Source organism: Panthera leo, chromosome C1 (genome assembly GCF_018350215.1).
Source record: "Panthera leo isolate Ple1 chromosome C1, P.leo_Ple1_pat1.1, whole genome shotgun sequence".
In the NCBI taxonomy this organism is placed as follows: Eukaryota; Metazoa; Chordata; class Mammalia; order Carnivora; family Felidae; genus Panthera; species Panthera leo.
The window spans coordinates 13,899,789-13,913,984 of record NC_056686.1 but is presented as its reverse complement, the minus strand read 5'-3'; the positions used below and the strand labels follow the sequence as shown (position 1 = coordinate 13,913,984).

At 55.1% G+C, this 14,196-nt stretch overlaps 2 protein-coding genes across 3 annotated transcripts; one reads left to right on the top strand and one right to left on the bottom strand.

The window, feature by feature from the left end:
* Positions 1-871: 871 nt before the first annotated feature.
* On the top strand, positions 872-6,087 carry LOC122226527 (aflatoxin B1 aldehyde reductase member 4-like). Of its 2 annotated transcripts, XM_042949841.1 has the most exons (7): positions 872-1,475; positions 2,703-2,888; positions 3,086-3,190; positions 3,919-3,989; positions 4,240-4,316; positions 4,916-4,989; positions 5,839-6,087. In XM_042949841.1, exons 1-6 carry the CDS (start codon positions 1,233-1,235, stop codon positions 4,954-4,956), a joined length of 723 nt encoding a protein of 240 aa, XP_042805775.1. In that variant the 5' UTR covers positions 872-1,232; the 3' UTR covers positions 4,957-4,989; positions 5,839-6,087. The 2 variants fall into 2 exon arrangements, with proteins under 2 accessions (XP_042805775.1, XP_042805776.1); XM_042949842.1 differs by lacking the exon at positions 5,839-6,087 and having other exon boundaries at positions 3,919-4,015.
* Positions 6,088-7,416: 1,329 nt separating this feature from the next.
* MRTO4 (MRT4 homolog, ribosome maturation factor) lies at positions 7,417-14,137 on the bottom strand. Its single transcript, XM_042949844.1, has 8 exons — positions 13,909-14,137; positions 11,414-11,472; positions 10,124-10,227; positions 9,334-9,415; positions 9,088-9,155; positions 8,674-8,825; positions 8,201-8,277; positions 7,417-8,090 (listed from the first exon to the last, which is right to left on the bottom strand). The coding sequence occupies exons 1-8, from the start codon at positions 13,934-13,936 to the stop codon at positions 7,944-7,946; spliced, it is 717 nt and encodes a 238-aa protein (XP_042805778.1). The 5' UTR covers positions 13,937-14,137; the 3' UTR covers positions 7,417-7,943.
* Positions 14,138-14,196: the final 59 nt, after the last annotated feature.

The following is a 14,196-nucleotide window of genomic DNA, read 5'->3' as shown; positions in this document are numbered from 1 at the left end:
CTCAGAGCGGATTTCGGCTGGCGCTGACTCCCGCCGCCTCCCGACGGCAGCGCTCCACGCCCCGGGGCGCCAGAGTGGCCCGCCACCGCCGCCGCTGCCAAGTCCCGGCCCCTGTCGCCGCGCGGGCCGCTTCGGGGGCCCCGGCCTGACCCGCCACAGTGCTGGGCACCTTGGAAATGGGGCGCCGCATGGACGCCCCAGCCAGCGCCGCGGCCGTGCGCGCCTTCCTGGAGCGCGGCCACACGGAGCTGGACACGGCCTTCATGTACAACGACGGCCAGTCCGAGAGCATCCTGGGCGGCCTGGGCCTCGGGCTGGGCGGCGGCGACTGCAGAGGTAACTTGTCCCTCCCGTGCACTTTGCGGCGCCCAGCCGGCCCCAGCCGTGTCCCAGCCGCGCGCCCCTCCCGGGCGCCGACCTCCCGGCAACTCCGTGAACGTCTAGCTCCAGACAGCCGGACATCCTTTGTCCTGACCTCCTTCCTTTCCTCTTTTCCCTTCCGAGAAGATCGTCCAGGACCCTCCCTACAGCAATGTCCCACACAGGTCCAGTCTGGGACGCCTTGGTTAGCTCTTCTAGGGGGCACTGAAACGGTTGGAATCTGGTGCTGTACAGTGCCTGCCCCCTTTCCCGTCCCCCCGCGGGTGCCCTGTGCGGGCCCCATCTGCCAGAGCCCTGCCCCTACTGTTCTGGCATTCCCTGGCACAGCCCCGGATCAGACTTTGGGACGGGTGGGAGATCTGCATCCTCCTTGCTCTGGGCCCTAGACTTTGCTCTGTGGAGCTCGGGGTGCCACGTTCAGTCGGCAGTGCCTCCCACTTCACGAGACTGGCAGTGCCTGGCAGCTGCGGTTACTCAGTGGGCAGAGCAGGCAGGATGGGAGAGGGGAGGTGGTAGTGTTTCTAACTGCCTTCCGTGCTAGCCTCTGAGGTCATAGAAGGGAAATTGGCACTAACCCAGTCCAGGGAGCTGGGATTCCAGAGAAGGCTGGGGGAAGTCCACAAGAGGGAGCATTTCTCCAGGGGCCGTTGAAGAAAGCTCAGAAGAGGGAACATTAGACACTGAAGAACTGATAGAGTCCGCCAAGGAGTAAGAAGAGAAAAGGCGTCCACACGGTGGGCAGCAGGGGTGCCAAGGGAATGCGATTTGGCAAAGCCAAGGGTGTTGGAGCAGGCAGATGTAGCTAAGTGGAGGGTTTGTGTGTGGGCAGGGGAACGTCCATTCTCGGTTTGATGCCATGTGAAAAGCTTCGGGCAGTGCTGGGCGGGTACAGGGAGGGCTCAGCGATACTGGCTGTTACTATCCGTAGTGTTATTAGGACACGCGCTGTGTCACTCAAGCTCTTCTCCCCTCTCGTCGAGTCTTGCCTGGTTTCTCCCGTGATTCACAGCATGCTGGATCTGGAACAAGAGAACATGCCTGCGTCTCGGTGCTCACGCTTTCCAGATCACCTGGTTGCCTCTCTGACCGCTCTGGTAATATTCCTGAAGGTGTTTTCTTCTCCAAGCCCTCTTCTCTTTCTTCTTTCCCGTCGGAGCTGGCTGGGCCAAAGTCCTCAAACCTCAGATCCGAAGTTTAATTCACTTGAAGAACAGGGAGGGGCAGAGGGTGAGGAGGTGAGGGAATGAAACTTTTCCAAGTGGGCCATCCTCTATCCCGCTGACTGCCCTCCGGTCGGCTGAGCTGACTGGCCAAGCCCCAAATGTGCAGAGAGGGCCCTCCTCCCACCCATCAGTCCGGCCACCCTGGATTCTTAATGGGGGCTCGAGAGAAAAGTATGTAATGAACCTGACTCAACGCAATGGCACTGGGCTGTTTCTCTGATGGGTTCCTGCGTTTCCTTCCCCGGGGCCCATGCTCCAGCCTCTTGCCCCTCTTTCCTGATTTCCTGCCATGGTCCCCTTGCTGGTCTCCCTGGTTCCGGACCTGCCCGAGGCTCTTTATCCATGCTTTGTTCAGATTCATCTTTCAAAACTGCAAGACCGTCCACTTAGCTTCCCAGCTGGAAGGTGTTCAGAGGCTCCTCGTGGCCCTGTAAAGTCCAGATTCCACAGGGTGCTCTCAAGTCCCTTTGCATCCGGTCTGCGGGCCTTCTCTTGCCTCGTGCACCCGCCTGAACCCAGTGCTGCAGATCCCTGGGATTGCAGGCATGGCTCCTCTGTTCTTTTCCTCTGGGTTTTTGCCCTTGTCCTCACCCTCTGGAATGAACTTCCTGCCCTTCCTCAACTGGCAGCTGCTGACTTCTCCTTGGAGACCAAGATTCAGATTCTAAAGGAAGCATTCCCTGAACTCCCAGGGGGCCTCATGCCTCTATGCTCTGGGCTCCCCTAGCACCTTGTACATATCATTGCCTCACTTACTGTATAGTAGCCCCTTAGACAGTGAGTCCTTGAGGGCAGGGACCAACTGTTGGCTCTACCAGCCCTTAGTGCCTGGTAAATAATCCATCATAGTGATGACAATGAGCACGTCCATTCAAGTTCTGATCAATCCTTGGGACCACCATGCAAGATAGTACCATGGTCACTACCACTTGACAGTTGAGAATATTGAGGCTCAGAGAGGTTAAGTGACTTGGCCAAGGTCACAGAGCTAGTAATGGCAGAGTTGGGATACAAACCCAGATGTGTCTTAGCCATTACGCTAGACTCTCTCCAGTGTTCAGCAGACTGGTTTGAACTCTAATTTTACTCCCCCCAAAGCAAAAGTCGCCACCAAGGCCAATCCCTGGGAGACTGTCGCTGAAGCCTGACAGTCTCCGGACCCAGCTGGAGACATCACTGAAGCGGCTGCAGTGCTCCAAGGTGGACCTCTTCTGCCTGCATGCCCCTGACCACGACACCCCCGTGGAAGAGATGCTGCGTGCCTGCCACCAGCTGCACCAGGAGGTGAGGCCAGCCTCCGAGCTCCAGGAAGTGGTCTGCCGGTCCTCTCCTTGCCCTGCCGTTGCCCAGGAGAGTGGAGGCACCAGGGGAGTCCCAGAGCAGAGCTGGGGGCAGACCCCACTCCCAGGGTCCCCACCCCTGTCTCCCCTTTCTAGAGTCCTGGGCCGTGGCGGCTTCTGACTGAGGCCTCTCCTCTGCAGGGCAAGTTTGTGGAGCTTGGCCTCTCCAACTATGCTGCCTGGGAGGTGGCCGAGATCTGTACCCTCTGCAAGAGCAGCGGCTGGATCCTGCCCACGGTGTACCAGGTGAGGGCCAGGGCTGCAGGGCCCGTCCGCGGGGCTGCTGCTGATCCCGGGTTCCCCTGGCCCCTCCGACTGCCTCCTGTGCCCTCTCCCTAGCAGTCACTCCCCTGCCGACAGTGTGTAGAGGGCTGCCGGGTGCCATGGGGATGAGGTGCAGGCTCCTCAGCTTGACCCACGGGCACCTGTGGGCTCTGGCCCTGGCTCCCCTCATGGCCCGCATGTGCTCCTCGGGCCCTTCCTTCCTTCCCTGTCTCTGTGCGTCAGCCTGGACCATTCCTCCCCTTCTCCCTGGTAGAAGTAAGTGCTCAGATCCCGCTTAGATGGCCCGTCTCGATGCCCCAGAGGAACCTGAGATCTCAGACTCTACGTATCTCCTTCTCATTCATCCAGCAAATGTTTGAACCCCTACTTGGTGCCAGGCACTGCTCACAGAACTTACTAGTGTACTTGAGGCTTGTCTCGATTATACCTGTTTACGCTCTACCTTGCTATTAAATCTCTCAGGGCTGAGGCCTTGTCCTTTGGGTGTGTGGATGGAAATTCAATGTCCAGCCCATAGTTGGTGCTCAGAAATGTTGGCTGAATAAATGAATTTTCCTTCCACTAAGCATACGCCCTGAGTGTTAAGGCCCTAGGATTGATAGGGTGCAAACTGGGGGTTCTGCAAGGGAAGATTTGAGGTCTCTTCCTTTGACATGTGTACCCTCTCCATCTGGCTCTTCTATCTGCAGGGCATGTACAAGGCTACCACCCAGCAGGTGGAGACGGAGCTCCTCCCCTGCCTCAGGCACTTTTTATTGAGGTTCTATGCCTACAACCCTCTGGCTGGTATGGGCTGCCGTGTGGACAGGCTCCCCGTGGGCGGGAGGGCATTCCCGGCCCCTGTGTCTGCCTATTCCTGACATAGTAGATGCCCGGCCCAGGACCTGGGAGGCTGGGCTGGGTCCTCCGGCTCTCCTGGGTTCCCTGCCATCCCCCCGCCAGTCTGGAACAGCTTGTGGCAGTGGTGAGGGCCAGTGGATCTGATGGCAGTCTTCCCGCTTACCGGCAAGTACAAGGAGGACGATGGTGGGGAGCCACCTGTGGACTGCTTCTTTGGGGATAACTGGGCTGAGACGTACAAGAAAAGGTGAGCTGGAGGTGGGCCGTGTCCCACAAGAGTTGGCCTGGGTCCCCCTAGTCTGAAATAGGGGGTCTCTGGGGCTGATTTCCTGTGGACCGGCACCTCCTCCTGGTGCTCAGACCGAGGCCCCTGCATTCCTGACTCTTCCCCGATCCCTGCTGCCACTATATCGTGTCTCCTGGGAGGGATTAGGGCCTGGACTGGGAATGTGATCCCTGGGCCTTCTGGCAGGTCCCCAAGACTCTCCCTGGAAGGGCTCACCCGCTGCGCACAGCGGGAGGGGGGCCCTTGGATGAGGACTTGGGAAACCTGGCACTCCTGCCCCACTGCTAGTGGGCCCTTCACCTCGGGCAAAGGAATCTGAGTTTTGTAATCTCTTGGCCATGAAATCATTACCAGTCGATAGTTACAGTTGAACAAATGTTGGGATCAGCCTTCTTCCCTTCCGTTTCCCACTTTCTAAAATTTGAAAAAGCCATCAATATGTACCCATGGCTCAAAGCAACCCATTTCCAAGTTGCACTCATCAGTCGTGAGGATTTAAACAGCTCTTTACTGCAAGAGCCCCGAAATGCACACCATATCGCTGTTTCTCCATTTACCAGATCTAGACACCATCCATGGATTGCTGGAAAGCTCCTACTGAATCTTTCTACATTAATGAAGATGAGCCTCCAAGGTTAATTTCTGTGTGTAGTTTACTTGCCTTCCCCACCCCAACGTCGCTGGGACCAGAACAAGAAGCTGAGTTTTGTGCAGGAGGCTCCAATGTTAGTATTGTTCAAAGGGCCAAGGACTTTTTTTTTCTTTTCATTTTTTTTTTTTACATTTTTATTTTTGAGAAACAGAGTGAGACAAAGCGTGAGCGGGGGAGGGGCAGAGAGAGGAGACACAGAATCCAAAGCAGGCTCCAGGCTCCGAGCAAGCGGTCAGCACAGAGCCTGATGTGGGGCTCAAACCCACGAACTGTGAGATCATGACATGAGCCGAAGCTGGATGCTCAACCAACTGAGCCACCAAGGCACCCCGGGCCAAGGACTTTTAAAGTGTCTGATACGTGAGATCACTCTGTGTGCACTGCTGTGATGTCAATCCTCATCCAGCATCCCCCTCTCCTCACTGCATTTTCTGACCTTTCAGGCCAGGTTGTCACTTTAGGAGCCATTGCCCCACGCAGTGAAGCAGCCAGGGCCTGGGCTTCACCCTGAGGAATCAAGGCCTGATAGTTTTGACGCTGTCTGCTCTTTAGTTTACAAAGCATGATGGGGTCCATTATCTCCTTTACATTCTTCATTTGCTGCAAGGGGCTGGCACGGAGCATCCCCTCTCCTCACTGAGCAGGGAAAAGTGGAGGCAGGTGGCTTCAGCCAAGCTCAGAGACGGGACTCGTGGGGCCGGTGGCAGGTGGAACCCTGGTGACCTGGGTCCCGATTTGGGGGGTTGTGTTGTTCACACCTAGTGAAGTGAGCATGTTAAATGCAAGCATTCTTCCTCTTGCCCACTGTGTGCTCTCTACCCCCACCACCAGACTACAAGATGCCCCGCTGGGGGACCGGAAGGCCACATGCATGCTAAGAGGTTGGCTTCTCAGCGCCTCAGGGACCGGCGTGTGGATACCTGCCCTGGAGTAACCGCCTGGCACTGACCGCTGTGCCACCCTCCCCACCTGCCCAGCTTCTGGAAGGAACACCACTTCAAGACCATTGCCCTGATGGAGAAGGCCGTGCACACTGCGGCAGCGCCCCCAGCTCCGGGTAACCCGCTGTCCCGGACGGGTTTTCCCCTTTTTTGTTTGGTGGGCCGAGGGGGACAACGGAAGGGAGAGGGCTACACAATTATTTGATGGTTTCCGAGATTATTCCTTTTCTTCCGGTATTTCTTCATGCTAATCCGGTTTCCTCAATGCCACATTACGCGCTCTACTGGCCCTAGAAGCGTGATTATCCCAATTTTACGTGTGGGGAAACATTTCAGAGGCCGTTAAGGTCCCGCAGCTACATGAGCACAGATTGGACTCTGAAACGGACACTTTTTAGCCATTAGCGTCTGTTCTGTCCCAGGGGGCACACTCCACAGAGTCTGACTCTGTGCCTGGCAGGGTTCCCCTCTCTGCTGTCCTGTGTGTCCCTAACACCTTCCTCTGGCTCGAGCCATGGCCTACTGAGGGCTGCCCTTTCTTGAGCGGGTAAGTGCCAGGCCTGAAGTAAATCCTTCACAAAATTTTAATTCCCACAGCCACCCTGCATAGTAAAGGAAGTCTGAAGCTCGGGGAGGTCAAGTAACTAACCCAGGTTTACCCAGCTGCCGAGCAGCACAGGGGAGCGCCTCTGAACTCACGTCTGCCTGCAGAGGCAAGGCTTTCAAGACATAAATTGTTTCTGGAATAAAATAGGATGTAGGCAGAATCTGACGCCAGGTCTCAGCAGGGGCGGGGCAGGGCTGGTTGCTATGGTGCATTAACGGTTCCCATGTGGCTGTCTCCCCTTGCAAGGTGCTCACGGGGGGTGCAGTCATCCTGGGCATGTCCAGCCTGGAGCAGCTGGCACAGAACCTGGCGACTGAGGAAGGGCCCCTGTAGCCCCCTGTCATGCAGCCTGGCACCTGGCTGCCACCAACGTCCCGATGACTTCTGCTAGGGCCAGTGCTGGCTTGAGGTGGCAGAGGGCCTCGTCTTTCACTTTCACCCTGGGCCTTAAACGGCTTTAGTGAGCCTGTTTTCTCTCCCCAGTCCCAGTTCACAAGCTGTTTATTTCCTCTATTCCCCAGCTGCCTTCACGTGAAAGGGCTGGGGCTGTGGTCCACTCGGCCACTTCCTGCTTGGACAAAGCGGGTGCTAGACCTGGCTGCCCAGCCCGGGAGCGAACCTGGTGAATCTGTTTCCTCTGCTGCCTGCAGCCTGGTTCCTGTCCTTCCCGAGGGCTTGGGGGGAGAGGGCAGGAGCACGGATTAGGCTTCCCAGCCTCCTGTCCCGAATCCAGCCTGATCTCTCGACACTGCGGCTGGAGATGGCACTCATGCTGCTACACACAAAAGAGAAAGAGGGCCACACATCCCGAAGATTTCCTGTCACTCAGAGATCCTTCGCGGGATACTCGCCACCAAGAACAATTTAGGTAAAAACCTACTGCTGGAGTCACTACCAAGAATAAGAGGTCCCGGTGTGCTGTTGAGCAGTTTTAATATCTGCTCTGGGTTTCAGCAGTGGCTTTACTCTGGTCTTAGTGAAAGTGTCCCTCCTTCTCTATAAGACTCCCGGCCCTGGTTTGGGAGGAGGGGAAGAAAGCGGAAGGAAGGGCGGCCAGGGCTCCCGTATTCCTTGGCAAACCCCGTGTCCAGTAGGGGACACAGAGGCCAGAGGAGCGAACTGCCGGTGCAGGTGGCGGCTCTCCCACCCCAGCCGTCACGCAGGAGCCAGCGTGGGAAACTGGCTCGCGGAAAAGGAAAGGCATCCTGGGAATCCAAACCAAAGCCCAGGCCAAGGTCTTTTTTCTAGGAAAATTCCTCTTTGTTGTCCACAGGGAGCCATCCTGCAGATAGTTTTACACCTTATAGAAAAGCAGTCTATCCGTCTTGCGCTCCCTGCTGCTCCCCCAATGGGGTGGCAGTCCCACGTGTCCTGGCCCCAAGCGCCTGTCAGTCGTCTTCACCCTCTGATTCTTCTGCTGACTCGGGCGCACTCTCAGGCAAGTCCTCTCCCATCGGCTGAAACCTTCCAGACTGTGCGTCCCACATGTATTTGATGGTGACCTTGAATTCAGCCATCTCATATCCAAAAAGCTTCTGCAAGAGATGTGTAAAGGGAACCAATGGTCAGGAGGAGCATGTGTGGCACGAAGTGGCCGTGGTCCCTTGTGCTACAGGCCACAGGATGCAGAAGGGGTCAGACTCACCAGCACGCGGGCCTGCTCTGGGGTCAGCACGTCGCCCTCCTTGCACACCTCGTAGTCAGACAGCAGGGTCACCACACCTACAGAGAAGGGGACCCCACACAGTGACTTCTGCACAGAGGCCTGTGCACAGCTCTCTGCCCGCTGCCCAGAGCCGGGAGGGGGCTGGCTGGCACCCCCGACCCCACTCCACCTTGCCCAACCCCAGCACACTCGTGCTAAGCCAGCAAGCGTTCAGGAGGGTCTGCGGGGGGATGAAGCCTCCCTTGTGTCCTTTAGCTGAATTCTGGCTGCAAGTTACTGCCACTCTCGTCCCGAGCAAGAGGTGGTCACTCAGTCCCACTTTCACAGGAGAAAACGGAGGCCGGCAGAAATAACCTGCTCAGCCACAAAGCCAGAGGGGGTCTGTTGAGCTCACAAGCTTGCATTCCCGGCAGCTAAGTTGTGACCTTTCCGCTACAGGGACTAACCCGTACCTCTCTTGAGGGCAGTGGGCAGGCCCAGCTGCCTCAGCTGTGGCTCCATGGAGTGGGGGAACTGCTCCAGGGGTCCCGGGTCCAGGGTCACGGTGAAAGTTGCTTTGTTTCCAGCTCGAGCGAAGTCCATTTCTGTGTATTTCGTGAACCACCTTTGGGAAAAGATCAGTGGTAGGAGGGGAGGCTCCTGACTGGCCCCCCAGCCCCGCATGAAGTCAGGCCCCCTGGCCTCTTCTCCCCCACCCCCACCTCCCTGTCCATCTCTGCTGCTGACCAGCAGTCAGCTCGGAGCACGGTGCTGCAGAGAAGGAAGACCCAGGAGCAGTGTTCCAGGAACCAGTTTTGACTCAACGCCTCCATACTGTATAAAGTACCCGGATTATTCCTTCCCTGCTGCTCCTCAGTAACACTTACTCATTCACTTCCTCCTTGGTGCGGTTGGTGAAAAGGAGACCGACCTCACCCCTCAACTTCTTGCTGACCTACAGAACAAAAGAGGGTCGGCCCAGTCTCGTTAGACATCTGGCCAAATCTGGAGATGTTTTTGGTTGTCAGGAGCTGGTAGGGCGGGGGTGCTATTCCGAGTCTGGGATTTAAAGGAGAACTGAGCTGTAAGCCAGGCCTTGCTCTCACTGATCCCGCCACTGGCCAGAAATTCACCTGATGCAGGTTGTCCTTGTACTCGTCAGCTGGGCTCCGACCCAAAGCCACCATCATCACTTTGTTTTTGCCAAAGAACATCCTACACAGAAAAAGAGAGGTCTGTGAAGGAAGTGCCCTGCCCATCCTCCACCCCCCCCCCCCCCCCCGTTAGGTGCAAACCGGCTCTAGTTCCGGGGAGCCCGAGCGCAGGCCCAGACTGTTCCGCAGTAGGAGGTGTGGCCAGAGGCTCCTACTTCTTCCACACAGCCCTGCCTGCTCTGTCCACAGCCAAGGATCCCTCTCGTGATTTTCCTGCCTGAAGACCTCAACGTTCACAATATTCTGACTACCAGCCCGTGGGTGTTACGTGACCCACTAAGCGCCCCAATCTGGAAATGTGGAAGAGGCACAGTCACTGGTCTGAGCCACACCAGGACTCACTCGTACCATCAGAGACTCACCCCAAGGGCAGGTACCCGCCACATGGCTCTCAAGTCACTGTGTCATTTCAGAGGACACATCAACATTTTACAACTGATGGGATGTTCCTAAAAGGACCAGCCTCCAGGGATAAGGATGCCCCTTCTCCTGAGGGATCATTACTCAGGCATTCCCTGAGCAACTACCAAATCCTGCCCCTGAGAAGCTCAACACAAGGCCAGTTTTAACAGCTAAAAAGTGCCTCTGGGGGGTGTGGCACTTTATCCTTAATAAGGTGGTATCCGCAGGGTCAATAACCGCCCCTTGCTCTGAGAGCACCCTGGCCGCTTCTCTGTTCAGAAAGGCCCTCTTCCCGCCACCTGCTCACCGGCTGTGCTTCCAGGCGTTCCGGATGTCCTTCAGCTTGCTGTTCCTCATGTTGGCCACGGAGAAGATGAAAAGGTACTTGTATGTGTCCACACATTTCCGAAGCTGCGGGACAATTCATGGGGTTCTGGAGTTCAAGGGGCAGCACGGGTTGGGCCTCAGATGGGAAAAAATCTGCTCTAGGTCCCTAACAACCGTGGAAGTTTAGAGCTGGAGGCTCTAATCTCATCATTTCCTCCTTACTTCCATTACTGAAGTCATGATCACGGATTACAGGGGCTCCCCTGAGGCAAAGCAGGCGTGATCTCAAAGCGCAGGGGAAGCTGGGCCATGGGTCAATATCCCATGGTCTTCCCAGGTTATCTGTGGCCATGAGTGGAATGGATCGCTTTGCTTTGCCCGTTAACTGACAACCCAGAAACGCTCAGCCACACTTGGAAGGCTCCTGTGAAATGGAAATCTGTAATACCTTATTATTTACTAAGAAGAAGTGGCTCATCGGCCCCGCTCTGCCCACAGTGCTGGCTGCAGCCATGACAAGGTCTCACAGAAAAGGAATCACTGTGCTGGAGGACAATCTACTGTCACCCAGCTTGCAGCCTTGGAGCAATGTAGACAGGGGGCTGGCTGGTACACTTACATCTAGTAACCCCAGAGCTTTTTTTTTTTTTTTTTTTTTTTTTTTTTTGAGAGAGAGAGAGAGAGAGAGAGACAGGCGGGCAGGCAGGGCTCACCCAAAGCCTTGAGCTCACCTGACCTGATGTGGGACTCAAACTCACAAACTGTGATCAAGAGCTGAGCCAAAGTCAGATGCTTAACGACTGAGCCACCCAGGTGCACCCCCACCTTTCAAAAGTAAGTTCTATGCCCGTCATGAGACCTGAACTCATGACCCTGAGATCAAGAGTCATATGCTCTATAGACTGAGCCAGCCAGGTGCCCTGTGACTGTACAGCTTTTTGACACTGGGCAGGCTACCAAATTTAAGTTTCTGTTACCTAGATGCATAACAGTGATCATTATTCATAGACACGTATGAATGAAGTGGAACACACGTCGAGTACTTAGTGGGGTGCCATGCACAGAGTAAGAGCTCTGTGAAAACCAGAAATCATTACTACGGGGGTTTTTATTGGGTGCTGTTGCTGGAGGAAAAAGGGCTGAACCAGCACCTTGTGGTGGTTGTGATGTTTGTGTGTGTGTGTGTGTTTTAAAAAAGTTATTTCCCTGACAACCCTATAGCCACCTTTATAAACCAAAATCTGAACCGATAAAAAGAATGAGCTCTTACCTCTTCTATCAGGTTCTGTTTCAGTTCTAAGCCTTTCTTGGCAGTTTTGGTTAAGGAAACTAATACAAAGAAGAAAAAGATAGATGATGAGACACATATCCAGAAGCCTTGCAGGCTCACTTCCTTCCCCCCTTTGGTAGCTCAGCTGGACCAAGCCAGCCTGAGGAAAGGCACCAGGGCTTTGTATTCCCAGGGTCCCCAGAACGCCAACTCTCTAGTGTTCCTGAGCCTGGAGATCCCTTGACATACTTCCTGTTACTTAGACAAACCAGGTGTTCCCTCGCTCCTATTAGGCTAACCTAAAAAGCTGTACTGAGGTGTGGGGGCAGGGCTTGTTCCTGTTCTTGGATGGTTTTCAGAGGGATACCTAGCTTGCCAGGGCCCTTCTTGATCCCCTCCCTCCACTCCCCATGGTGCGTAGAGAAAATCTTGGTGGCTTAAGCTGTGGAATGATGAATCTGGGGACTGTATCTTCTCTGCTACAACCTGTTCTGCAGTTTGGATGCAGCAATGTCTCTTTGGGGAGGGCAAGCACCTCTACCAAGAGCTGGGGCCCAATTTCCTCATATCCAGAAGGGTTTGGCATTTGCCATCTCACCAGGGTTCCCTCTACCGAACCCAGTCATTCCACAAACACTTAACAAAGCATCAAATGCAAGGCCATGAGTGTCCCCAGTAAGGGGCTATTTCTTATTCAGTCTGCCTGGCACTCACAAGGCGTATACCTGGAAAGGTAATCAATCATGCCAGTCAGGGTAAGGGCAGCACAGGAGGGCAAACAGAACGCCACTGTCCATTTCCCACCAGGTTCACTGCTACAATAGTGGACCAAGCCAGTGTGACCCTCTCTTGGATTGCTGCTGGTCTCTCATTCCTTCCAGCCTTGCCCTCTAGCTTCACTTTCCCCAGTCTGTTCTCAACAAGGAAATTAGGGTGATCTTTTAAAAGTTAAGCCCTGTCATCCCTCTGCTCAAGCTCCCAGGTGGCTACCCATTTCACCTGGGTGTGAAAGCCAATTCCTTGCAAAGGCTTGTAAAGCCCTGTCTTCTTTGCCCACCTCCCTCCCCTTCTTTGCTTACTCTGCTCCAGCCACACAGCCCCTCTGCACTTTATCTTCCCTCTCCTTGGAATACCATTCTCCCAGGTAACTCCGTGGATTGCTCACTTCTCTTCTTTAGGTTTCTGCTCACTTGTCAGCTCATCAGAGACCTCTCTCTGGCTGCATTATATGAAATATCACTTCTTTATCTTTAGTCCATAAGACTCATTAGAATCTGACCGTATAGGATTTTTGGTGTTTTGGCGGATAACATTTCCAGTGACTACATGTTAAACTCATTGAGGACTCTAGCTCTTCTTGTTGTAACTGCTGTATCCTCCAATGCCTAGAGTACTGTAAGGGTTAAATTGTAGTGTAGGGCTAACTGTAGCTTGAGAGATAACGGCTTTGTGTTGACACTGTAGCTTGAAAAATGACAGCTCTGTTCTGACACTGAAGGTCAAGAGATAACAGCCTTGCTTTACTCTTGTAAATTACGCTTCCTACTCTTGTAAATCAGGCTTCACCAACTAAGGAAACAGAAGTTCAAAGAAAAGAGCGTCAGAGGCAAGGTCAAGGAGATCCACTGGTTGCAACTTAGCGGCAGAAAGTCTAAAATAATCACCTCATCCGGCAACTGTTTTCAACTCATCTGGGAACTGTTTCTAACTAGTCTGGGAACTGTTTCGCTGTTCTGTTCCCAGGTGATGATAAAACGATGTGATCGGCCATAAAAACTCTGTATCCTGGCTGTTCGAGGCCGCACTCTGATCAAGAGTGTTGGTCCCCATCAATCGGCCTTGCCTCTCATTGCAATAAACTTTGTTGTGACTGTCACTGGTGCCCGTAGCATTGTTTCAGGAGTCGTGTGGATGCAATAGTACTAGGCTCCCAAGTATATTTGTTCAGTGGCTGTGCTAGAGAGTCTGTATAGGAGAGACACTACCACAATAAAAGAGTCAGAAATGGCCTTTTAAGACGTGCCTTATGAACTGTCAGCTGAGACAGACCCAGGCACATGAAGACCGAAGCATAAGCATGCCAGGCAGAGGCAACGGCAAGTGAAAAGGCCAGATTTGGGATTAAACCCGTCTTAAAGGAAAAGCGGCCAGGGTGGCAGGCGCGCGAAGAGCTAAGGAAGATGGGCTAGGGTGGAAAAGGTGGGCGAAGGCGAGATCGGGTGCTCGGGTGCTCAGAAGCTGTTTTCCGGCCCAATAAGCCTTGGAAAGGCACTCAAGGCCCGGCAAGACAGTCTCCCTTCCCCTGACCCGAGCAGACTCCGGACCCCAGTCGCGAAGCCCTCTCGCAGCTCCCAGCTAGTCCGCGGAGCTCCTCATGGAGGCCCGGGCGTCCCACTCAGAGCTCCTCGCGGAGGCCCTGGCGTCCCACTCACGTCCCCACCGCAGCCGGCAGCCAGGCGGCGGTGCTCCCCCGGATCCCAGGACCCCTCACTCACCTTTCTTGTCGCGCTTGGATTTGGGCATCGCGCTGCACGCACATGTGTCGGAAAGCGGTGCTGCCTGTTAGGACCCGGGTGGCGCGGGGGCCTCTGGGACGGCCCTCCGGGGCTGCCCTCGCGCGTGCCTGACCCAATCTGCCCCACAGCCCGCCTCTTTCCACCCAGACTTCTCTAGGGCGACTTTAAGCGCACCCGGAGGCCTCCAAATCCCGAGGGCCCCAGCGAGGGCTGCGCGTGCGCCCCCAACTCTATGGTCCACGGAGGCGGAGCCTGCGGCCCGGTGCA

What these genes read in the sequence shown, in the direction of transcription:
- LOC122226527 (XM_042949841.1), top strand. Translation starts at nt 1,233, where the DNA reads ATGCCATGTGAAAAGCTTCGGGCAGTGCTGGGCGGGTACAGGGAGGGC. An exon ending in CTCAGGCACTTTTTATTGAG is followed by an intron (nt 3,990 to 4,239) that starts GTTCTATGCCTA and finishes CTTACCGGCAAG; the next exon opens with TACAAGGAGGACGATGGTGG. An exon ending in GCTGAGACGTACAAGAAAAG is followed by an intron (nt 4,317 to 4,915) that starts GTGAGCTGGAGG and finishes TCCATTTACCAG; the next exon opens with ATCTAGACACCATCCATGGA.
- MRTO4 (XM_042949844.1), bottom strand. Translation starts at nt 13,936, where the DNA reads ATGCCCAAATCCAAGCGCGACAAGAAAG. An exon ending in ATCCAAGCGCGACAAGAAAG is followed by an intron (nt 11,473 to 13,908) that starts GTGAGTGAGGGG and finishes TCTTTGTATTAG; the next exon opens with TTTCCTTAACCAAAACTGCC. An exon ending in ACCAAGGAGGAAGTGAATGA is followed by an intron (nt 8,826 to 9,087) that starts GTAAGTGTTACT and finishes CTTTTCCCAAAG; the next exon opens with GTGGTTCACGAAATACACAG.